The 25,571-nt window shown below is 41.1% G+C and overlaps 1 protein-coding gene across 2 annotated transcripts in view; it reads right to left on the reverse strand.

The window, feature by feature from the left end:
• Window positions 1-25,571, reverse strand: part of TENM1 (teneurin transmembrane protein 1) — a 773,658-nt gene that overhangs the window by 107,137 nt on the left and 640,950 nt on the right. For both annotated transcript variants that reach the window (XM_072626495.1, XM_072626494.1), the window contains 3 exons: window positions 20,209-20,328; window positions 9,324-9,585; window positions 6,227-6,494 (listed from right to left, as the gene is read on the reverse strand). In XM_072626495.1, the coding sequence (XP_072482596.1) occupies window positions 6,227-6,494; window positions 9,324-9,585; window positions 20,209-20,328 (650 nt within the window). The remainder of the gene's footprint in view (window positions 1-6,226; window positions 6,495-9,323; window positions 9,586-20,208; window positions 20,329-25,571) is intronic.

The following is a 25,571-nucleotide window of genomic DNA, read 5'->3' on the forward strand; positions in this document are numbered from 1 at the left end:
ATTTCCTTAGAAAACAAAGGAACACATTGGAAGGATTGCAGAAGTCCAAAAATAAGGGAGTTCTACTGCAAGGCAAGCAGGGCTGGGCTGGCAAGTAGTCAGAAGTTCATTGGGGTTCAAGAAACAGCAGATGAATTTAACTGAGCAAAAAGAGATTAACTAAGGCTAGCAGCCACAGCTCAGAGATGCTATGGAAATAACAGGCCATTTCAACACGGGATTTAAGGGGAAGAGAAAGGGTGGAAGGGCTGCACATAGCCAAAGGTAGGCAATACCTGAAATCAAGCAAGAGCTACCTGGAGGTGGGCTTGGATGACAGTGGGGCTCATGTGGGAAAGGTAGGAATGGACTAGACTGGCCAGGATTGACAGTGCTACTTACTTCACATCTTGAGTACCAGATCAATCGCTGACTATCTATCATGTGCCTCATTGGGGCACTGGATTTGACTACTGCAGAGATTGGGTTGCTGATTCTTAAATGATGGAGAGGGCTGGCAGATTCACCTTGGAGGGGGGCTTTTGAAAGCAAAATATTGGGGCTCTTAGCTAGGGATGGTTTTAAGTAGGTCATGTTACAAACAATATCAGCAGATGTTATTTTTGTGGTAAGATATACATTTGACGGAAGGGAAATTTCTCACCACTAAGGCATCTTCCACAGGAATATTTTGTATGCATAAATTAACCAGAACTTTGCTGCTTTTTCCTATGAAGTCTAGCCTCATTCTCTCTCAGGCAGTTGCAGCAGGCTCCTGTGTGCAGCGAACCCTTAGGAAGGGGGTTGTCACTGAAACAGCCAGTGCTCCTTCTTGCCAAAGAACCGTACTCAAGAATTCTGCAATTGTTGTTGCCAATAACCTTGAACACTAATAGAATTGTTTAGAGCAGCAGCACTGAAAGTGGATGGCTGATTTCCTGAACTTTCAAGACTCCGAATGGCTGCCATTTAATTTAATTAAAATGAAGTCTGTGCAGAATGTATTATTACATATTGATAATGCACCCGGACACAGGGAATTATTTTGACAAAATTCGCATAATGGATGCAGATCAGAGCCTCTGAGCAAGCCAGTTTGTCAAACTCTGTAAGGCTGCATGAAAATTCCAGCAGCAGACCTAAGTGAACAATTAAACCTTCTTTACGTTGTTTTGCAAGCAGAAAAGAAAGAAACTAAATGAAATCAAATTATTTCTCAATATTATGCCTTCATTGAAAACAGGGAAGATAAGAATGGGCAAATTCTGCCATGTCTGAGCATCACATGGGCTTCCAGTTAGATCAGCTCATGGTAGTGAAGGACCAAGAGCACTGGACATGGAGGCAGAAGAGCTTTGACTTGAACTAGCTAGATGACCTTGGGGGATTAACACCTAAGCCTCAGGTTTATTACCTCAAAAATGAGAGTGTCAGGCCTTTCCTGTTCCAAAACCTTAGAGCATTTAAGACCCAAAGCAATGACCTTGGACTTTGTCTTGTGACCTTTGGGAGGATTTTATTTCCTTCTTGATGGATGGAGGTCTTTCTCATATTGATCTTATTACTGTCCAATCAGCCATTAGAATCACTGATTCCAATGATTCCATTTTAAGAGTATAATTTCTCATAGTAATTCTTGCAGTTTGCATTCCAATAGCCTGTACAGTGCTTCTAGTTCCAATTCCTATGATCATAGGATTCTGGGTCTAGAGCTGGAAGGGACCTCATACATCAGGTTGATGTCAATCTCTCTGTAGCTGAATTTCCAACTGAAGAAGAGGTTTTGAATGTCATTAGGTTCCTCTATGGCAAAGCACCTAGTACTGAATCCATTCCAACAGAAATCTAGAAGGCAGGGGGTCCACTGCTCATAAAAAAAGCTGACTGAAGTCTTCTGGGTTGTATGGCAAGAAAAGGCTATCCCCCGGGAGCTCAAGGATGCCTCTATGGTTTGTCTCTGCAATGGAAAAGGAAATGTGGCAATCATGAGGCGGGGGGTCTCTCTCTTAGTTGTGGTTGGTGACATTCTTGCTAGAGTCCTCCTTAACAGGGTGATCCTTCAGCTGGAAGATGGTCATCTGCCCGAGAGGCAGTGTAACTTCAGAAATGGCCGAGGAACGGTTGATATGGAGCTTGCTGTCTGATGGCTCCAGGATAAACCTAAGAAGCAGAACAGAGGCCTGTACACAATTTTCATTGCTCTGGCAAAGGCCTCTGATACAGTCTAGCATGAGGGCTTATGGATGATTATAGCAAAATTTTTTTGCCTAGAGAAATTCATCAGTATCAATGGCGTGCTTGCCTCGGTTCTGGATCATGGATGATGCTCTTGTGCTTTCCCAGTCACCAAAACACTGAGGTCTTGTCTCGAGCTGAACTGTCAAGCATCCAAACTCTCCTGTAGAGGGTGCGATCCAGGTAGGCTGGCCATACTGTTCAAATGCCAAATGTACATGTTTAACTAAAAACCTGTTTTACAGAGAACCCAAGGCAAGCACTCATATGAAGGTTGGAAGAAATGATACAAGAAAACTCTCAATGTCTCTCTGAAGAACTTTGGAAATGATTGTGAGACATGAGAGATGCTGGCACAGGATTGCTCAGCATGGCATGAGCACATCATGCCATGGCACTGTGCTCTATGAGCAAAGCAGAATTGCAGTAGCTCAAAAGAAATGTGAGATGCACAAATTTACAGACATTTCCACTCCAAATATTCACGTGGATTATTCATGCCCAACCTTTGGTAGAGCTTTCTGAGCTCATATTCATCTGATCAGTCACTGTTGGACATACCGTACCTTGATCCTGACAGAGTGATGCCATTTTGGCCCTTTTCAAAAATGAAGGACAACACCAAGCAGCAGTGCTTCTAGTTCCAGCTCCTATGATCATATGATCCTAGGTGTAGAGGTGGAAGGGACCTGAGAGGCCACCTAATCTAAACTCTCATTTTACAAGGGAGGACACTGAGGCCCAGAGAAGGGAAGGGACTCATCCAGGGTCACAACTAGGATCCTAGACCCAGAGATGGAAGGATCCACAAAGGTCTTTTAGGCCAACCCCTCATTTTCCAGAGGCAGAAACCAAGGTACACAGAAGGGAAGTGGTGACACCACTGAAGCAGGCTTGAACTCATGTATTCTAACTCCAGAGCCCATGACCATTGATGGAAGGGACCTTAGAGATTACCTCATACAACCTCTGTCGTAGTTAAGAGCTGACAATGACACACCTCAGTCTCACCATGAACTCTTCAATTCAGTGATAGACATTAGCCTTTCTGCAGTTATATGAACAAGACACTCCGTCTCTTGGTTCCAGACCAGGGACCTCCAGAGAATCATAGGCTTTTCAGAGAATCTTCAAGCAATCATACAATCTCTAAGGTATCTCTAGGGAATCATAGGATCTCAAGGAGATCTCTCAGGGGATCTTCAGGAAATCATAGGATCTTGGCTCTGAAGCTGGAAGGGACCTCAGACGTCATCCAGCCCAACCCCTCTCAATGGGGTCCAATTTTAGACGTAGATTAAGTGACTCTTTCCAAAGTCACACGTCTTCCTGATTCTACTTCATAACCATCTTCAGTCTTTCATGACCTTCCTCATCTCAAGTATCTCCTCACTGCAATCCATCTTCCATTTAGCCACTAAAGTGATTTTCCTAAAGAGTAAGTTCCATCATGTCACTCCCTACTCAACGAACTCCATGGGCCATCCATTGCCTCCAGGAGCAAATACAAAATGCTCAGCTTGGCATTCAAAGTCCTTCATGACCTGTCCCATCCTACTTTTCCAATCTTCTTAAATCTTACTTCTTGACATGTGTATACTCTTTGATCCAGTGACATCATCCTTCTAGTTGCCCCACAAGCAAGACACTTCATCTCGTGGCTCTGGGCATTTTCTATGACCATACTCCTTGCTTAGAATGCTCTCCTTCCTCAGTTCTACTTACTGACCTCCCTGGCTTCCTTGAAGTCCCAATTAAATCCCACCTTCAACAGCAAGTCTTCCCCAATCCCTCTTAATACCAGTGCCTTCCCTCTCTCCATCATTTTCTATTTATCCTGTCTATAGTTCCCTTTGTATATATTTGCTTGCTGTCTTCCCCATTAGACTGTAAACTCTTTGAGGACAGGAACTGGTTTTTTTGGTCTCTTTTTGTATCCCAAGTGCTTAGCATGGTGCCTGGCACATACATAGTAAGCACTTAATAAATGCTTATTGCTTAACTGATTGCTCAATCACTCTGAGAAATAGGTTGTCCTATTAAGAGCATTGGACTTGCCTGGATTCAAGTTAGACAATAACTGCCTGTGTGACCACAGGCAAGTTACTTAACTTCTCAAGAACCTCAGTTTCCTCATCTGTGAAATAGAGAAAACTGAACACCTACTACCTGCCTCCCAGGTTTGTTAGGAAGAAGAAAGACCCTGCCCATCATAAAATGCTATTTCTCACCTGACCTATTATTGAAGATCTGCCTGCCTCCAGTCCTGACCCTCTCTAATCCAGCCTCCACTCAGTTGCCAAAGCAATTTTCCTAAAGTGCAAATTTGACCATTCCATCCCCCAGCCCTTTCAATAGGAGGGTGTAGGAATTTTAACTCCTCCTACCTCTAGGACCAAATATCAACTGCTCTGTTTGGTATTGAAAGACATTCACAACCTGGCCCCTTCCTACTTTTCCAGTGTTCTTACACTGTACTCTCTTCCATGCACTTTATAAGCCAGGGACACTGGCTTTCTTGTTATTTCTCCCACAAGGCACTGCACCTCCCCTTTTTGTACTTTTTACTGCTGTCTCACCCCCTCCTTTGACTTGTTTCAGGAACTGGTCCAAACATTAGCTTCTGCAGCCTCCTCTAAGGTCACCTTCCTGTATTTATCTGCGTGGTCCTACACTGTCTCCTCCATTACAGTGTAGGCTCTCCAAGGGCGAGGAACGTTGCTGCCTTTCTTTGTATCTCCATTGCTTAGTACCTGGCATATAGTACACACTTAATAAATGTTTATTGACTGACTCACTGACCAAAGTTCCTTCCAGTTCCACAATTTCTAAGACCTAAAATACTGAAGCAAAAGAAACACTAAAGGGTAACAATTTCTCATGAAGCCTAAGTTACAAGTTGAAGGATGCTAAGCATTTCCCACAGAAACGTGAAATGGAGCTGTTCCTCAGTTAGAACGCTGTAGCTGCTAAGTAGAAAAGACAGAGTAAATGTCAGGCCCAGAAACCTGACCAAAGGAATGACAAGCCCAAGGTCATGGTTAGAAGGTGACATTTAACTTTAGAGACAGCGAGAAGTTGGATGTCATGCAGCATCACTGACCTGTAACCAACATGACAAGGTTTGCTTGACAGCAAAAAGCCTAAAGAAAACCTGTTGCCAAGGCCTGTCAGCTTTGCCTTGGCAGCATCTCTCGAAAATGCCCCCTTCTCTCCTCTGGTGCTGCCACCACCCTGGTGCAGCTCATACCTGAACTACTGCAATAGCTGCTGGGAGTCTGCCCACCACAAGTCTCTCTGTACTCCTCCCTTCAGTCCTCAAAGTGACTTACCTAAAACACAGATCTGACCATGTCACCCCTGCCCCTCAAGAAACACCGGTGGTTCCCTATGGCCTCCAGGATCAAATACAAAGTGCTCTGTTTGACATTCAAAGCCCTTCATAAACTGGCTTCCTCTTATCTTACCATTCTTCTTACATCTTACTTCTCCACACATAGTCTTCAATTAAGTGACCCCGGTCTCCTTGTTAACAAGAACACTCCAAAGGCTCTGGGCCTTTCCTCTGGCTGTCCTTCATGGTTGGAATGCTTTCCCTCCTCTGCTCCACCTGCTGACCTCCCGAGTTACCTTCAAATCCCAACTAAAAATCTGGCCTTCTATATGAATTAATCTTAATCTAGGGCCTTTTCTGTGTTAATTACATCCTATTTAGCCAGTGCATAGCTTTTTTGTATACATTTGTTTACAGGTTGTAAATGTACAATGTGTCTCCCATTAGATCGTGAGCTCCTTGAGGGCAGGGACTATCTTTTGCCTCTTTTGTAGTACAGTGCCTGGCATGGAGTTGGCACTTAATACTTATTGATTGACTGAATGAAAAGGGAACTTGAGTTTAACCTGTGGAATGTTCAAACCCCAGTTGCCACCAACCCATTAAATGACTGGGAGTCACAATCAGTGTAAATACAAATTAATTCATCAGGACAACTGAACATTGTTAATTACATACCTATTGCCTCTGCCAGGCCTGAAACCTTTTGCCCATAGATGTCGGTTTTGTTCCAGGCAAATGTGTAGACAAGATTGATTGCAGCAGGAAACCACTTCTGCATGAGACGACCTTCCACAGTCACAGTGAGGTGCACTCTGAACATCCCCATGGGAATAGCTGAGTGAGTCAGAAGAATTCGGAGCAGGGTTTTGTAGCCTGGGGTTCTGCTGCTCAGGTAACTTAGCTTCACAAAGCTGGATGGGATAGGGATCTCCTCCTGTACAACCTGACACAGAAGCAATAGATCAGTTTCTGTTAGGTGGGCAGCACAGAGTGACAATAATTGCACATCTGTTCAATGGCCGTGCATTGCAGGAGGATGCAAGCTTGGCGCAGACTGTTTGACTTTTGTATTTTTTATACCTAGCAACAAAGTGCTTGGCAGATAGTAGATGCTTAATACATGGTTGTTGATTAACTGATTGAGAAGCATGTTGACACAAGATATTTTGAGTTTATCTCCTGACTTGAGATCAGATCTGCAAATGAGAACCATCTTCTTTGCCTCCAACCCAGGAAGTCTGTAGGCAAGAACAATGGCCGTTTTTCACGCATCTTCCCCACAACTGTCTCATAGGAAGTGGACATGCTCACATGCTAGATGTGCAGAAATTCCATGCTCTGGATCCCATTCAGAAATCTCTCTCTTACACACACATGCATTCACACATGTGCACATACATGCACTCACATACACGCGTGCACACACACACACATGCACACATTCTTCTTGTTAGGCTCTGAGATATAAATTGCAAATCCCTTTCTGTAATCCTTATTCAGGCTTAGCTCTCCAAGACTAAAGACCTGGAAAGCAAGCTCATCCAATGATATCTTCTAACAAGGATTACAGTTACCCTACAATTCATGTTCATAGCTGCTGGGAAACTTGTCTTCCTTGACAAGTAAGTGTTTTGAATGGCCTTGAAGGCCAAATTTTCCATGAAAGTGTATGCTCACATCTCACTGTGCTTGTAAGTATCAAATTCTGGGAATGAGTTGCCATAAGATGGCACCTGTGGGAAGTAAATAATGCCTTTGCAAACTGGGATGTAACCCTTGGATGCTGTGTTAGAATGCCATCTGAGTCCTTGAGGCTGGGCCTTTATTTCTTTATCAATACTAAGGTCAAATCCTAGTTACCCTGATGTCCATCTTCCAAAAACTGTCTAAGAAATAGCCCCTGTGCTAAATGATCTGATGTAGGGCAAGTATGACCAGCGTGCTTATTTCAGTCCTCTTTTTCACATATTGTTTGGACAACTTCAAAGCAGCCCCCAGAGATTACGCATTGTTAGAGAAGCAATATATGCGTGCCAGGGTTTAGAGGTCCAACATATGACAGCTCCTCTTGCCAGGGAATTCCTGGTCATTCTGTGGTTTCCTAGGGCTGGTATTCCCCTCTCAGGCCTGCTGACTACCCATCTGTCCTTCCTGCTCATTAAACAGCTATTTGATCCCTCTCAGATTGTAGCAGTAGGACAGACGTGACCAAGAGCATGGCATTTTCCTACAGAGATGTGCTATCCTAGGGTTAACTTAACAAGTCTTCTATTAAAATAGATCCAAACTTTTTGATAATATCCATGAAGGCACTGACATCTAAATCAAGGTGGTTATCAAATGCTATGTTGCTCTTTCCTTCCTGGTTTCCTAGGAGAAAGCAACGGGAAAACCAGGGACAGATATACGTGGGCTGATTCCACTGGGCAATGCTCTTGTCTAGTTTAAGACCTCTGGACACTGTTAACCAGTAGGAAGAGATCTTCATCTGAGTGGAAAACCTATTCTACCTAGTCTCCAATCAGAAGAAGGAATTATCTGTCCAACAAAGTAAAGCATTTTCTCTGGCTATCCCTGATGCCTGGAATGTTCTCCGTCCTCTGCTCAGCCTACTGATCTGCCTGGCTTCCTTTAAGTCCCAGCTAAAATCCCATATATTACTAGAAGCCAGCCTCAGCTCCTCCTAATTCTTTTGCCTTTCCTTTGTTAATTACTTCCTATTTGTCTTGCTTTGAATAGATTGGTTTGCATCTTTGCAAGCTCCTTGAGGACTGGCACTCTTTAGCTTCTTTTTGTGCTCCCAGCACTTAGAACCGTGCCTGGAACATAGCTAGTGCTTAATAAATGTTTCTTGATTAAAGTTTCAACACAACCTTGAAGGCAAAAACTGTCAATTTTGTCTTATTTGCAGGAGGAATTAGTCTGGCAATTAGAGAATTGCTTTTTTCTAAATTCTGTTTCAATAACAGGTGAGTAGAAAGACTCAAAACTCAATTTAACTTTCACCTCAACAAGAGTCTGAGAACTACTGATCACTGATCACTAGGTTATCTGAGGTACTAGAGAGTACTAGAGAGAGAGTGGGGAGAACCAGGCTCGGAGTTGGATTTCTGGACGGACTTCAATTTCAGGGCCACAAATTGGCCATGCTCATAGGCCATACTGTTGTCGTTCAGTTATATTTCTGTCGTGTCTGACTCTACGTGACTCCATTTAAAGATTTTTCTTGGCAAAGATACTGCTTTGCAATTTCCTTCTCCAGCTCATTTTACAGATGAGGAACTGAGGCAAAGAAGGTTAAGTGTGTCTTGCCCTGGGTCACATAGCTAGGAAGTGTCTGAGGACAGGTGTGAACTCAGAAAGATGAGTCTTCCTGACTCCAGGCCCAATGTTCTATCCACTGTGCCACCTAGCTGCCTCAACTATATTATTACAGATCTATATTTGTCTCACTCTCTGAGCTAACCAGACAGATATTATTACAGATCTATATCTGGTTAGCTCAGAGAATGAGATAATGGTGTTGATTAGGTTAATGATTCCCATGTGAGTCAATTAGCTTTTCTCTATTCCATGGACAGTGAGCCCTTACTCTCTGTCTTGAGAATGCACACCATTAATTATTTGGGGCCCTGGCTAAAATGTCATTTTCACATACGAAAGATAGCATACTATATGACCGGTGCACAGGCAAAAGTCACAGCTTTTCCCCTCCCTTATCACCACTGTCAATACAATGTAGTTTTCATAACTCCTAAGACAGTTTGCCTACCTGGAGCTCTGGAACAACAGTTCCCCTCTCAGGACAGGAGCCTCCAAATGATGTGAGGGGAGAAGGGAGCACAATTGGGTTTGGGCTCATCAAGCCTGAGATGTCACAGGATGGAGAAGGGGCAGTAGCTCTCTGCATGATCACTTTCTCCACTACTATAAATTGGTTCCAAGGCAACCAGAAGGTCCTTTTCTCAGACAAGAACGGTGAGCGGTCAAAGATCAAGGTGACTGAAATCCCTCCAATGGCCACAAGATCAAAGCTAAAAAAGGAAAATAGAAAAAAATTGTCAAAACAGTTTTCAAAACATCAACCAAAGACAATTAACGAAAAGGAAAGTGCTTTGAATTATTTTCTCTCATTTTTTTTTGATACAAAGAACTCACTTCTTGATTTTATATATGTTGGGATTTCTTACTCTTTGGATAATTGGTAGGTACATCTTTATTTCAAGAATGATTTCCTCCCATCAGGCCTCTTGGCTTCCTTGCCTCACCACTGGATGCTCTATACTCTAGGGAAGCAACGTAACACTGCTTTTTAACAACTTTTATAGATGTCTTTTGTTTCTGTATCATGGTCATTTTGGGAAATACACCCTTGCCTTTCTCCCAAGAAATGAACCCTCTCCCTTGCAACAAAGAAAAAGAGTTAAGCATAAACAACCAATCTACACAAGTGTGTAACATTCTGGCCCCAGAGTCCCTCGCCTTTCTGCTGTGAGGTGGGAATATGTTTCATTTTCTGTTCCGGGCCCTCCATTGGTGTTTCCATTACTTAGAGGTCAGCTTCTCTTTTGTGACATTGTAGGAGTGAGTGGGTATTACCATACCCAATGGGTTCTTCTGATGCTGCTGATTTCCATCCATATGAGTTCATACAAATCTTGTCATGTTTCCCTAAATTCCTTATATCCCTCACTGCTTACTGCATGACATTATTCCATTCCATTCATATGCCAACACACACAAACCCACATCCAACCATTTCCCAAATGGTTGGGGACCAAACTCATTGGTTTCCAGGTCTATGCTAACACAAAATGGGCTGCTATGAAAATTCTGCTATACATAAGACCTTGCTCTCTGAGTTGGACCATGTGCCTAGTAGATGATTATAGAATCAAAGGGTATGGACAGTTTAGTAATTGTCCTTATGTATTTCCAAATTATCATCCAAAATGACTATATTCCACCAATAACACTTTCCTGTGCCTGTCTTCCCACAAGTCCTCCAAGGTTGACTGTTCTCAATAGTTTTGTCATCTTATGGTAAGCTAATGTTTAACTTAAGACTAAACAAAGCCCACATTACAAGGCAAATCTACTCTAAAAAGACATATGTAAAATATCTGAGGATAATCTCTTGCTTTGAGTTATTTACATTATGTCCCAGATTCACCTGTGTGAATAATAGATAGCTCAACAGTCCCAATACCCACATTCTTCACTGAAAGTCCTAATTTATCCTTGCTGGTCTAAGTGAGAATCAGTAAGGGGAAATGATATTTAGGACCGCAAACATAGTGCAGACTCAAACTTTGGCTCATTTACACTAGATAACATTAGTTTCTCGGTTTTATTTATATCCTTGACTTTGAGATAATAGATATGAAATTACTTTTAAAAGCACAGAACACAACACAAATGTATTATTATAACTAACACAGTTATAATAGTACATGTCATATAGCACATGCTAGCATTTAGGGAAGAAAGAGACTGAAGCAATACCTTGCATTTAAAAAACTTCTATAAAAGACATCTATGATGAAAATTCTTGACAAGGAATCAAACATAGTTATGGCTACAATACCAATTTTTCCATATGGCATTTACTGTAGGCTTACAGATCACACTTTGATGGAAAAATATTTCAGATTTGAAGAGAAAAGCTAATATTAGATTTTTTTCCCTGTATTGCTTTTAGTCAAGCAGTTGTAAGAGCATAATAATGTTCCAGTGGAGGACTTTTACATTCAGTAGCAATCTAAGATAATCTAGACATCACTAAAATAAGCAGAGGGAATCAGGAGTAGAGAGCAAACATATCTTGGCAGGATAGTAACAAGGTAAGGCTAGGAATAGTGGAAAGGGCACTGCTCTTGTTACTTAGAGGCTTTGATTCTAGAACATGCACCACCCCTGAATTAGCTCTCTACCCTTGGACAAGTTATTAGCACTACTGATCTATTTATGGTGGGCTAGGACAGGGTGGTGAAGCATACCCATGAAAAGGTTTTTGTTTTAATCATTTCAAAGTAGAGGCTACCAAATTCAAAGAATGATTTCTTATCCAGCATATTGAAATGAATCTGTAGTCATTTCTTGATGTTATCCTGTTGTAGATAATATATAAAATTGCTTGCTTATTAAATGACTAATAATTAGATGTTTTTTGAAGCCTCAAATGCCTGATAACCATAACAATAGCCAAGAAGAAATGTTTTCTGAATGTGCACTTCTTGAGGATTTTCTATACAACCACACGACCCCTTTCATCAGTATAGATATTTGGGAGTTGACTAAATAAAAAGACCTAAACTACATTGTATGTTATGGAGTCTTATGAAAAAATAGACCCATTCAGAGCCAGGTGTGTATACCTGCAGCTGGCCAGAACAACACTATACAAATGTGGAAGACCATTTAAAGGCTATCTGGAAGAGTTAGAATCCTCAGACCAAGTGACTGCACTATTTGTTCAGAGTAAATGAGGGGTGGGGAACCTGTGGCATCGAGGGCACATGTGGCCCTCTAGGTCCTCAAGTGTGGCCCTTTGATACTTCACAGAACAAATCTCCTTAAAAAAAGGATTTGTTCCATAAAACTTGAACTCAGGCAAAATGCTGTACCTAAGGACCTAGAGGGCTGCAGGTGGCCTTGAGGCTGCAGGTTCCCCAACCCTGGTCTAGAGTCTGTCTGTCTTTCAAAGTCAAAGCCAAGTTTTTATGGCTGTAGAGCCTTGAAAGTACTTTGATAGATCTTTAATTTCACTGAGGCAGATATTCCCTTTTACAACATTGACTGATAATCCATCCATGTCCTCTTATTTTGTGCAGTTTGTTTACATGCCCTTCCATAGATGGCCTACCTAATTAGAAGCTGGAAGCCTCCCTCCCTGGATCTCTTGGGATTGCATGGATGCACCAAGACATTCAGACTTTCCAGTGGTTACTGGTGCCCCTTGCTACATGACTGACCTACCTTTTCTAGTTCCATTTATCTCTGACATCCTTAATGCATCTTTGGTTGCAAAATTCTTCACTGATAATGTTCACTCTTCCCCCCTTCCTATTGCTCCCTGGCTACCCCTCTACTTTAATTCTTTAGAAGCAGTGTGGCATAGTAGAAAGAGCACTAGCTCCAGAGTTAGGGAAACTGAGCGAAAATTTGGCTTTTGATACTTAGTATCTGTCTAACCTTGGATATGTCACCCTTGGCCTTCAGTTTCTTCTATTAAATGAGGGAGTTGGACTAGGTGGCTTCTGAGACCAGCTCTAGTTCTATGATCCTATGATACTGTGGTATTCCTTAACTTGTGGTCATAAGGCATAAGGATATTAGGGTAAAAAAGATGGACCCCTGTTTCTGGGAAATGCTTGGGTTCATTAAATGCACTGTGTGATTTTCTGAAGTTAATCCAGCCTAACCTTATTTTCTTTTTTTACAGGATCATTAGGCTGATAATTTAGGGGATTTCTGTAGATATCATTGGCTCCAAGTATAGCAAAACATTTGACAAATTCTCTCTGGCTGCTCACTCAAAAGGCCCTCTGCAGAGGCCACCCGTGATTGGGGATAGATTCTGAAAGGAGGTTATGAAAAGAAACAAGTCTGAACTCTTGCAAAGAAGCTACAGAAGCGTGAGATCAACACAAAGAAGAGAAATTGGAAAGGTAGAGTAGGAGCACCTTGAGGGTGGTTCCTAAGAAGGGACAATGCAGTAGAGTCAGTGGCAGTAGGTGCCCTACAGGTTCCTTCCCATCTTTCCTCCACCTGCCACTGGGAAAACAAAAAGCAACCAGCTCTTTGCAATGCTCCACAGGCTTGTACTGTCAGAAGTGGTGCCTTCAGAACATTGGGGTTCTCTAGGGACTACGTTTGATGGGAAAGGCTTTAATGCTCCCTTATTATTCCTTTTATTAAAGTGTTAAGTGAAGAAGTATATGCAAGGAGACAACCCTGGGGGACTGGAGGTGGTAATTTAGGGACACAGATGATACAAGTGACGGCTACTTGATGGAATACTTTTGTGCTCAAGTTTAAATAAAGATCCTTTATCTAGGATGCTACATGATGAAATTTTGTCACTGGTCAAAGAAGGGTCAGTGAAATAGGAGCTCAGAGCTATGAATTTGATGGACCTAGCAGTGGGACTACACTATCACTGTGGACAAGTTGGAGGCATGTGGGCTGGGTGACAGTATAGTTTGGTAGACTCAGAATTGGTTGAATGATTGGACCTAAACTGCAATCATTACTATCCACTTGAAAAAAAGTAACTCATGGAATGCCCTGGAAATTTCAAGCAGTGAGAAAGGCCATCGGGAAGACACAGATAGATGCATACACATGTATACATACATACATACACACACACACATATATATTTTTTTTGAGTGGGGAGAGCCTTCGATGCACTTCCAATTATATGCCCCTGATAACAATCTAGACTCTTCAAATGCTAATTCTGGTCTTCCTTTGTCTTTTTCCCCCTCAGACCTGATTTCCTACTTCTGAAAGGTACTTAATCTGAGGAGCCAATAAACTCGGGGCTTGTTGTCACACTGTCACCATATGTCCAAAACATGACAATGGGAAAGTCTTGTTTATATTTAGCACACCCTTTCTGGAGCTTAAGGGGAAAGCTATGGCCAGAGGGGAGATTTAGCAGGCTGACTGGACCTAGTATCTGTCATCAGTATACACTTGATTTCCACAGGGAGCTCTGTGGGGAACGGACTGCATATCTCACTTTGAAAAGACAAACACATTATTCCTTTAGTACTCTGTGTAATCTAGAAACAGAAATCCTAGGACTTTTTGGAGGTACAATTTCAAAATACAGCGGGGTTCTCTCAGTTCTTTCATCGAGTACCATTCCCTTCACTGAAACCTTGTGCACACCAGTAAGAAAAACTGAGGGTTTCTCTTTCTTTTTCTCCTTTTTTCTTCTTCCTGGAACATGACTAACAAGGAAATTTGTTTTGCATGACTTCATATTCATAATGGCTTTTATATTTCTTGCTTTCTCAATAGGTGGGAGAGGGAGTGGGGGAAAGGAGATAATTTGGAAAGGAAAATAAAATAAAATTGAATTAAAAAAAAACTGAGGGTTTATCAGATCTCGACAGGAAGCCCAGGATCCTGGGAGGACTGAGCTATCCAAAGAGGTGGTTGTACCCATGTCAATGTCTCAATTCTTGGCATGTGGCTGAAAACACTGGGCAAGGGAGAAGCTGATTCAATACAATAGGCCCTAGCAACTGAGCTACAGGAAATCCTCATTACTTATACTAATTGAGAGAAAAGGCCAGTCTGAGTCAATGGAACAGTCCAATTAGAGACATTTGAGAGGAAATATCACATTAGTGCTTTGGAGTACATAGAGACATCCAGCCTAAGTACCACTAAGGCTGGTCCTGCTTTAATGACTAGATGACTCCTCTGTAATTAGAAAGAGAATTTACATACAAACAAATTAGTTTGTTCTCTTGAAGTAGGTTAAAAATTCTCATTGCCATCCTTCATAGCAGTACAAAATCTCAGCTTGGGAGGAACCTTACTCAGAAAACCTGAACTTGAACAAAAATCCTCCTCAACACTGGCATCAAATAGAAACAGAGGTCACTGAATGGTACACAAGGATCCCTGTAGGCACATATTGACATAGGAAACCACATATTAACATTATCTATGTCTTATTGTATTTTTAGTTATTTTTGTTAAATATTTCCCAATTACATCTTAATCTAATTTGGGCCATACTTGGAGTGCTGCATGTTTCAGGCAACATTTCTGACACCTCTGCTCTATAACATTCTCTCAAACAAGTGGTCAGTCTTTCAAAGGGGGACCTACTCCTTTTGCTTCAGCATTTTTTGCATTTCCAGTATTTTTGTTCTCCTTTTTCAGAGAATCTACTGCCATCCAGTGCGTCTCGGTTTTTGGTTCTAAATTCCCTCAGCCATAGTTAGATTTGCTGATTATTTTTTTTTCTTAAGAGGTCTAACTTCTATCCTTAGATCTTTGATTTTGTCACTTTTTGATATCCACCTCCTAAGCCCATCCCTTCCATTTTTAGATAGTTCTAACCTTTAGAAAGTTTTTCAAGCTGTAATCTGCCCTTTTCTAGTTGCTCCAACCAATTCCTCTTAGTCCTGACGCTCTTGGCCAATTAGATTAAGTTTAATCACAGCTATCATGTCTATCCATACTAGTAGTCTATTCTTTAGGTCAAACATCTCAAATTTCTTCAACTGTTACATGGCATGGCTTCTGATTTCCTTACCACCCTCCTTTGGATGCTCTCAATGTCCTTTCTAAAATAAGATACCCAGAACTGAAAATGATAATTCAGGTGGGGTCTAACCAGTCAGAAAATAGTAGAACTGATATAGGAGATCAATAATCCCGAGTCTTTATCACTGTTTTTCCTTATAATGTAAAAGATTCTTCCCTTGCTGCTTGCAAAATTTATTTTGAAGTTGTAAGATCTCAAGTTTGGCTATAATGTTTCTTCATGAATTAAACTTGAGGTTTCTTTTTATCGGTATTCTGTGGATTTTCTCAACGTTTACTTTGCAATTTACTTCTAATATTGCTGGGGAATTTTTTTCTGTATGATTTCTTTCTGTTTGATATTCATTTTCCTTATCATGATTTTTTCAAGAGGACCTATAAGCCTGAGATTATTTCTCTACATTTTACCTTCAAGCCCAATATTCTTGTTTTATAGAACTCATATTCTTCAAATCTTTAAAAACATTTTCTATTATTTTCCCTTTTGCTTCTGCATTTTTTGCATTTCCAGTTTTTTTTTGTTCCCCTTTTCAGAGAATCTACTGCCATCCAGTGTGTCCCTGTTTTTTGTTCCAAATTCCCTAGGCTGTAGTTAGATTTGATGATTTTTTTTTCTTAAGAGTTCTAACTTCTATCCTTAGGTCTTTGATTTTGTCACTTAATTCTTTGATTGCTCTTCTGAACCATTTTAGAATTTCTTAGAATGGAACTCCCCCTGTCTTTTTTTGTTTTAAGGGGCCCTGTATAATTTATTGCAACATCCTTTCTCAGGGAGTTCTGCCTCAGTTTGCCTTATGGTAAAGTGCTTAGTCCAATGACTAAAAAAACCCCCAACAAAACTTATTCAGTTCTCCTCCTTAGTTCTTTTGTCTTTATCAATCAGTCCACTGATTTTTCTATCATATCCTTGCTGTAAATTGGTTTCTTATTGCCAATTCCTTCTCCTTGGGAGACTCAGTGCTCTCGTGCCCCTCTCCTAGGCCTTGATGCCTTTTTCCTTTTTTTGCTATTCTCTTGAACTACTGAGGCTGTAGGGTACAAGGTGTAAAGGTGAGGATTTGGAACACTACTCTAAAGAATGTCTCTACTTTTACTTTCCCATTTTTTTGGACTTCATACTCTTGACAATGATTTTATTGAACTCCTAGGCTCATTCAGGTCAAGAAGACGTTGGAGGAAGGGTCCTCTCAGACACACACGCATGTGTGTGTGTGTGTATGTGTGTGGGTACATGTGTGCATGCATGTGTACCCATGTACTTTGAGAAGCCCCTATAATTGAATCTTTTCTTCTTTCTCTTACTTCTGCTGCCTACTACTTCTTATGAGAGGCACATGAAATAATTTTGAGCATGCTATATTTCTGGTCCCTCCCTTCTTCTCAATTTTGGCCCCAATGCTCCAAATTCCTCTGAAAGTATCCCCTTTCTTTTTTTTAAAGCCTCAATGCTTGTCTGATTCAGGGGCCTCAATCTGTCATAGACTTAGGGATTTTTTGGGTTGGCTGGAACCAGGGGTTTAGTGGGAGTGGGGACGTCAGCTCAACTTGGGAGGAGCACTGTGCCAAGAGGTTAACTTCAAAATCCTGTGCCTAAAACTACAGTTGTCAAGAGAAATACAATTGACAAACTGTGGAGAGGGGTGCCAGGGAGACGAAAGGGGAAAGGTAGTACCAGGTTAGCAAGTTTATCTTCAATTATTTTCCTATGAGAACTATTTTGTGAAAGCTTCTTTCAAATACCCTCCTATTATTGCTAAGTTTGCTTCATGTGGGGACCCTTTATTTGATGTAGTATGAGAAAAACTGTCCCATGTGACTTCTCTTTCTTCCATCTTCTTGGATCCTTCTTTGTTTATGTCCTTCAGCATTGAACTGGTTGGTGAGTTCCCTGTGCACAAACATTAGTTTCTCCGTCTCCCTTTTCATCATCACCATCAGAACTACTTCTCTTTGTTTGTTCACAATTTTCTTCTTGGGAGCTGCCCATCCTGCTTAGACTGATTCCCCTTCTAGAACGTTAGGCAATGGGATTTTTACCTCTCCTTTCTCTGAGCCCTATGTTCTCCCCAAATCTAAGGTACCTCTCAGACCATTTTCAGCTTTCTTACCACAGACCCCATTACCAGCAATTCTAAGAAGGAGCAGTCACTTCCCAACCAAGGTGGCCAACATTTCTACCTCAGCAACTTATTCCTTCTTGTGAATTTAAAACAGATCTAGAATACAATTTTCAGTCATTGATTTCTCCACCTTTTGAAGGATGAAATGATCCTTAAGGCAAATCAAGAACTTAGATTACTTCTGCTTTTGACAGGAGATACCTGGATAATTGAAGTCACTGATTCCTATAACATTATGTCAAACTTAATGACCCCTTTTCTGACCTCATCTCTTTCATTTCAGTTTATAGAAATTTCTGCCTTCAATGATCATCAACCAAATTGTCTCTAATACCCTTCTCCATTCTGGTTCCTGGATATCCCCATATAAGTATTTTAACGGTGGCTAAACAGAGTTCTCTGTGTGTGGGAATTCTCTGTATGAAAAACTCCCTTCATAGATGTATATTAGCCACTCATCTAAAATTTAAGCTATTGGAGAGTTGTCTGGAAATACTGAAAGGTTAGGTGGATTTATCCACTGGTTACATAGAGCATGTACTAAAGGCAAGACATAAGTTCAGGTCTTCTCGACTTTATAGCTTGCCCTCTATTCATGATGCTACCTGTCTAATATTTTAGTTACTAGCACACATTCTCAAAACAGAAAGCTACTCTTTCTACTCCAACTTTCTGGCATCTTGCTTCTTCTCCACACCTTACCCTTCTAGAGTCATAGACCAGCCATCGGTCCCCACCTCACCATATCTCAACAATGTTTGCTTTCTTGCCCTAGGATCTCAGTTTTAACTTGCATGATCCCTCCATGGAGTTTTGTTCTATGATTCTAATTCACTTGCCATGAAGTGTCGTGTATTATGTTCAATGAGGTTTTGTCTCCAAGGCTAGAATGAGCTCCAAGAATGTTGGGGGCCGTATCTTATCTAAATTTCCCACCCCAATACCTCTCACTGAACACAGGAGGTGCTTAATCACTCTGGAATGGATGCTGCTGAGGATTATGCTAATGACATTTCCTTGGAATTTTTTTTTTTTTTTTTGAGCTAGACAGTTCTGAGTTAGGACAGGTTCATTCCAAGTGCTGGTTGGGGGATGGAGATTTGCAAGGCAGGAATATGAGCAAGTGCTTTGAGGTTGTCTCTACGTGGGGCCATTGACTGTAATATTTTAGACCAAGGTTTTATTGGGGATTGTGTCCATCTAAATGCCAATAAAATATCTGTGGCTTTGGATTCTTCTACATGCTGAAAACATTATAACAAGTGATGTCCCTGCTCTGGCCTCCAAGGACCTTGGAGATTAGCCTGGGGGTGATTTTGGTCATCCCTAGAATATGTCAATCTAGATCAGCTATTATAAAATCAATGAGACAAAGTGTGGAAAAAACAAAATCAAACTAAGTTGTTTAAGCTATCTTAAGGTGGTGCAATCTTTAATTTTCAGTGGAAATATTTTGAGTCATCTTTAACAACCATAAAATTGTGCTTTCCTATGTTTTGTATTTTTATAAATATATATTTATATATTAATATTATATCATAATATATAATATTAAATAATATACAATATACTAACATATTATATAATATATATTATAATATTTAAATATTTTAAAATATATTTAAAAGTTTTTATTTTTACTTTTAAAATGTTTGGGAATTGCTATGTAGAAAGAGCCTGATTACCGCAAAGGACCAAACTTTGTTACCCTTTGTACTGAATGCAGACAGATGTGTAAAAGGTAACAAGGAGAAGAATATAGGATTGCTAACTTGCTTATAACACATCATATTGAGGCTGAGAGAGGAATTTGGCTGAGTACCTTGACCAGAGAGGGAATGGAGAAAGGAAAATCCTATAATGAACGAGAATGATCTTTGCTTAATCTACCTGGGGCTCAAGCTAGCATGATGAAATTTTCCAGCAGTAACTCACACTTAGATACTTCCTTAAATCATGTATGTCCTTGGAGCCGCACAACAGACTTATCAACCCCTTTTTAAGTCTGAGGTACAAGTCCAGAGGGGTTACCTGACTTGCCCAAGCACAGAGCTTAGGAAGGCACCCACGACATAGAGTGATAGGCAGGATTGGAAGCAGGTATTTCTAGGTCCAGCTCTTTGCTCATTAAGGCCCCTGCCTCTAGTGATGGCTGCTTCAGAGCCCTGGTTTTATCCATGGAGGAAAGGCAGTTTTGGGGACCAAAAGAATTAGGAACAATGAGGAAAACAAAAGCCTTACCTTCCATCTTGTCGGCTGATAGTATATCCATAATCGCTGTGTCCTAAGAAGCTGACGTTCACCCCAACTAGAGGTGTCCCATCCACAGCCACAACCTGGCCTCGAATCACACAGGCACGTCTGCAACAAGACAAAAGCTTAATATGAAGGCATGTTCAAAACTTAGGGAAAATTTGGAGCAATTCTACAATCTAAGTCTTCATGTGTGTATAGGTGGCTATACCTGTCGTTCTGTGGTGATGATACCTACTGCAGTACTGGACATTCAGAAGGTGTATCCTCCCCTACTACTTTTTGACGTGGGGACATTAGTTGCTGTCACATTTTCTTTTCCTTGAACAATTGATACGAAATGTTGTAGACTATCATTTCATCCCGTGGTCTTAAATACATATTTTTTTTAATAGAAAGCAATAGAAGCAAAAAGAGAGGGCAGGGTATCCTAAGTTAAATGAATGGTTGACTTAAGCTCAGAAGGATCAAAATTCATTACAACATCCCTTTCTTCAGTATTTTCCCACTCTTATTCATCCAATCAGATCAATCTTCCTAATAGATAGCTTTCTAATGCATACCGTCTTGGCTCAAAATCCTTTAATGGCTAGGTAGTACAATGGATAGAACATTAGGCCTAGAGGCAGGAACACTCATCTCCAAGAGTTCAAATCTGATCTCAGACACTATCTGTGTGACCCTAGGCAAATCACTTAACCCTGTTTCCCTCAATTTCCTCATCTGTCAAATGAGCTAGAGAAAGAAACGGCCAACCACTCTAGTATCTTCACCAAGTAAACTCCAAATGGGGTCGTAAAGAGTCAGACGTGACTGCAAAACAACTGAAAAGCCTATCACAGAATAAAAACTCTTTGTCTTGGCATTCAGGGCCTCTCATAATCTATTTTCTTTCTATCTTTGTAGACTTACCTGCCACTGTTTTACTTCCTATACCCCATGTTCCAAATACATTTTATACTTCACCCATAGTAGAGGGCCTCTAAAGGCCCTTTCCCTATATCTCTGCCAGCTGAAAACCTATGCATCCTCAAATGCCACCTTGTCCATGTAGTCTACCTTAACTTTCCCAGCCAGAAGAGATTTCTGCTTCTTGTGAAGTCTCGCAGCACTTCGTTTAAGCCTCACACGTATTCTGTACGCTTTGTAGTATACTATTTAATGGTGCTGTCTTTTCCCTCTATACTACCAGACCTTAAGCGGTGTGAGTATAAGAGCTGTCTCATGCATACTAAGAGCCCCATTTAGTGGCTAGCACAGAGCTTTACCTGAAGCAGCCACAGAATCAGATGGTTGAAATTAACAAAAAGCACTCAGGACTCAAAAGATTTCACATCATGATATCCCAGGACAAGCAAAGAAATCGGTCAGCTCCCTGGAGTTGTTAAAATAGGATCGGCCCTGAATTTATTAACATCTTTTTTCAAAAACACCAACAAGCTATGGACTTATATGTTACCAAAAGGTAAGCTAGCATCACTCTACAGTACTTCCATGTTTCTACCCCTCCCTTCCTTAAGTTAGGTCTGTGACACTTATCATCTGTTTCTTCCTTTCACTTTTCCCCATAGTATTTCATCAAATGTTTCCTCTAGGGCACTAGTTACTTTAATATCATTGTATTATACCTAACAAGAGTCCATCAATCAGCCAACAAGATTTTATTAAGCACCTGCTACTTTCCAGGCATTGTTGAGTGCTAGGGGTAGATACAAAGACAGAAGCCAAACAGTGTCTGCTCTTAAGGAGTTTGTTTCCAACAGGGGTACCAACATTTACATATATAGATGGATACAAAATAGAAACATGCTAATTAAGGAAGGGGAGCCACTAGAAACTGAGGGGAGCAGGAAAAGCTTTGTGGAATCAGGAGTCTAGGCCTGTCTCATTTTGTGGTGTTTCTAGAGAGCTTGCAATCAATGCAAAGGCCTGTGGGCAGATTAGGAATTGCTAACATGAAGAGTCTGTGTGAGAAATGAGGTTTTGAGTGTGACGATTCTGTCTCTAGGCAGGATAATAGAAAGAAATAGCTCAACAGGTAGGACTTGTTTCTAGAACATTTTCTACTCAATCACTGTGTCGCATTGATGACACCTTCCTTAATCTCTGGACTTTGTACTTCCTAAGACTAGCATCTTATCACCATATGTCCTATGATTGGACCAACATTCATATTTCACCTCTGTACTATTTCCAATTTGCTTTTTGTTCTCAGCCCAGTTGTAAGACTAGAAACATTTTTTGGGGGGATGCGCACACGTGCACATGTGTGTGTGTATGTGTACATGACTTCGAGAATTCCTTGCATTTTTGATAGTCTGATCCTTCCCTTATGTACACAAATAATAGAAAATACCTTGGCCTAGAGCCTTTGTGTTTTTTTTTCTCAAAGTCAGTTTCAGAGAGTTGTCTAAAAGAAGCATTTTGATGAACTTGGTAAAAAGAAAACAGAACGTGCTGATAAAAGCTACCACACAACTCAGGTGTTTCCTATCACAGGAGTCAATGGGGCTGAGAAGTGGCTGGGTTAGTGAAGTCAAAGGATTTGAAAAATGCCTGAGACTGTGAAGTTCCTGAACTTCCTCAGTGAGTTCCCAACATGTCAAAGCATCTAGAGTCGACAAGGAGAGTTTGCAACTCCAAGGAAGCAGGGAGGGGAGAGCAGAACAGAGGATTTTCCATTTTCTTTCAGTAAAACGGTTTAGATTTTCCACTCATGACATTTTTGCACAGTCTTCCTGACGTGGTCTCTTTGTACCATATGCCCCAAGCTCAGTCCTCTGGATTATTTCATGAATGCTAGTTGACAATATTTTCTCATAGTTTTCAAAAGAAACACACCTTTATTTTGTGAGGCAAATGAGCCCATGACAGTTGTCTGTGTTCTGGGTTTTTCCGTTGTGTCTCTCTCTCTTAGCCCATCTTCTTTCCCTTTCAGGGGAGGACTGCCTTTCGACTCTCCTGCTCTTTAATATTCCCTCTCTTTTATGAAGTGCTAACGACTCATCAAAGTCATCATTATTCAAGACACTGTCTACCTGTTCTTCTCATTCAGTTCCCTCATCATTCATCAATAATGCATGTGTCCTGGTCTTTCAACTCAACTTTTTTATCTTCTTTATATTTTAGGAGCTCTACAGACTTACAGTATGTGATAAAGCCTCATAAAACTCATTTTTTTACATTTATCAGTATTGAACTGTCTTTGTAATGTATTAGACTTGAAATGTTCTGAGCTTCCCCAGATCTGGCTGCATTTGTCCTCGTTATTTACACACTCAATGTCATCCATTTCTCACAAGAAGAATGCTTAGCACTCTTTGCCCCTGGATTACCAGTACTTATTGTAATTTTTGACCAGCATTAGTCGTCCAGTGGCAGTATACATTTCATAAATTTAGCAAATTATTTATTTGCAACACTATTACCTGACACTGCATCTCAGAGAGGGCTGATAAATCCATTTACCAAGCAAATTCTCCATTCTCAAAGGAAGGCCGTTGAGATGACCTGCTTCCCCAGGTTATTCCCCTCAGTAAGTCCCAGGATAATAATAACTAAGACATACGGTAGTTTTAGGTTTGACCAGCACTTGACACTTTGTTTGATGCTCACAATAATCCTTTGAGGTAGGTGCATTTATATTCACTCTCCCTCTTTTTAAAAAAATAATGAAGCTGAAGTGGAGCAAGGACAAATGGTCATCTATCTAGCAAGTATGTGAGGTAGAATTTGAACTCAGTTTTTCTTGACTCAGGGCTCTGTCCCCTGTGGCATCTAAGTCTCTAGATGGGGCAGCTAGGTGGTGCAGTGGATAGAGCACCACTGCAGGAGTCAGGAGGACCTGAGTTCAAGTCTCACCTCAGACACTTGACACTCACTAGCCATGTGACCTCGGGCAAGTCACTTAACCCCAATTGCCTCATCCTGATGAATATCTGGTCACTGGATTCAGATGGCTCTGGAGGAGAAGTGAGGCTGGTGATCTGCACAGCCCTCCCTCACTCAAAGTCAAGTGCAAGTCATGTCATCATTTCTCTGATGGCATGGTCTTCTTCAGCAACGAAGGACAAACATACACACAAGTCTCTAGATAAGACAGTACTTTCAGGTTCAGCTGCCATCTCATGAACTGTTATTTTCTCCTCTACCTAAAAGCAGTAGGGTGCAATCTCTCTGTTTGCCTCTCACCAGGGTCCTATCTTCTCTCTAGGTTGTTCAGGTAAACATAATGTCTTCACACATTTAAAGCATAGCTTAGACCCTTAAGGAAGAATGGAATGATACCGAAACTTTAAGGCAGGCAGGTGCTTGGTCAGAGGACTTTCCAAGATCCTTCAAATTAGAGAACATAAGCAGCTGTTCTACTCTATTTAACTATAAAGCTGGACCTGTGTGCCCAAGCATTTGACAAGTCAGTGTCTATTAAGGCATGGAAGTTGATACCAAATATTAAATTGTGGCTTTCCTTGGTGAATTCCCAACATGCTCAATACAATAAGTGTGCCCTTATATAATAAAACCAACCACACACGCCATGAGGATTGTCTGTTTTCTTCCCATTCACAGATTTCCCCCTGCACTGGATTTGACAGCTGGAGTTATTTTTGTTTTGAGTCTTTTGGCTCAAATGTTGTTTCCATCCTATTGATACAAGCAAGGGGAAGACCATCTGAACTTAGATGGACATGTCCAATGTCACACTGACAAACTGTCACTATGTTAGGGCAACAAGTACAGGAGAATTGCATCTTCTTTGTCCCTACAATTCAAAGCTGGCTCCTCTAGCATTTGGAGGTCTGGCCTACAGCACAGGAGGCTCTGGGAAAGCCTGTTGAGGCAGTATATGTTTTACTAGGTGGGGGTCTGCATGGGGACTTTGATTCCTAGGGTCTCATTCATTCTAGACTCCCTCTTCCCATTGCATTTACAGATTACCCCCAGCCTTCAATCACTGCTGGGTTCCTTTCTTCCCTTTTCTTATTTGTTGTCTTTTGTCTTCTTTGTCAAATTTCCAGTAATCATTTGACACCTCAGGCAATAGCATTAACCTCAAGCATGGAACATAGTTTACAAAAAACCAGGCTGAAAATTAAATTGCTGGAAGAAGGTGTAATTTACTACATTGTATTTCTGATTAAAATCTTTGGTAAGGAAAATTGGGCTCTAGGCTAGGGAAGTGACATCTATTTGCTTTTGAGGATGGCATGGGCCTAAGCATCCTTTGAAGAGTAACTCATTGAAAAGCAAGGACCTGAGTATCAGGGGGGCACGTTTACTTCTTTTGTCCACAACTGGCAGCATTGACTAAGTCTGAGCACTTGGATCAGTGGACTGAGGGTGAGGAAATA

The sequence above is a fragment of the Notamacropus eugenii genome, chromosome X (genome assembly GCF_028372415.1).
Source record: "Notamacropus eugenii isolate mMacEug1 chromosome X, mMacEug1.pri_v2, whole genome shotgun sequence".
NCBI lineage: Eukaryota > Metazoa > Chordata > Mammalia > Diprotodontia > Macropodidae > Notamacropus > Notamacropus eugenii.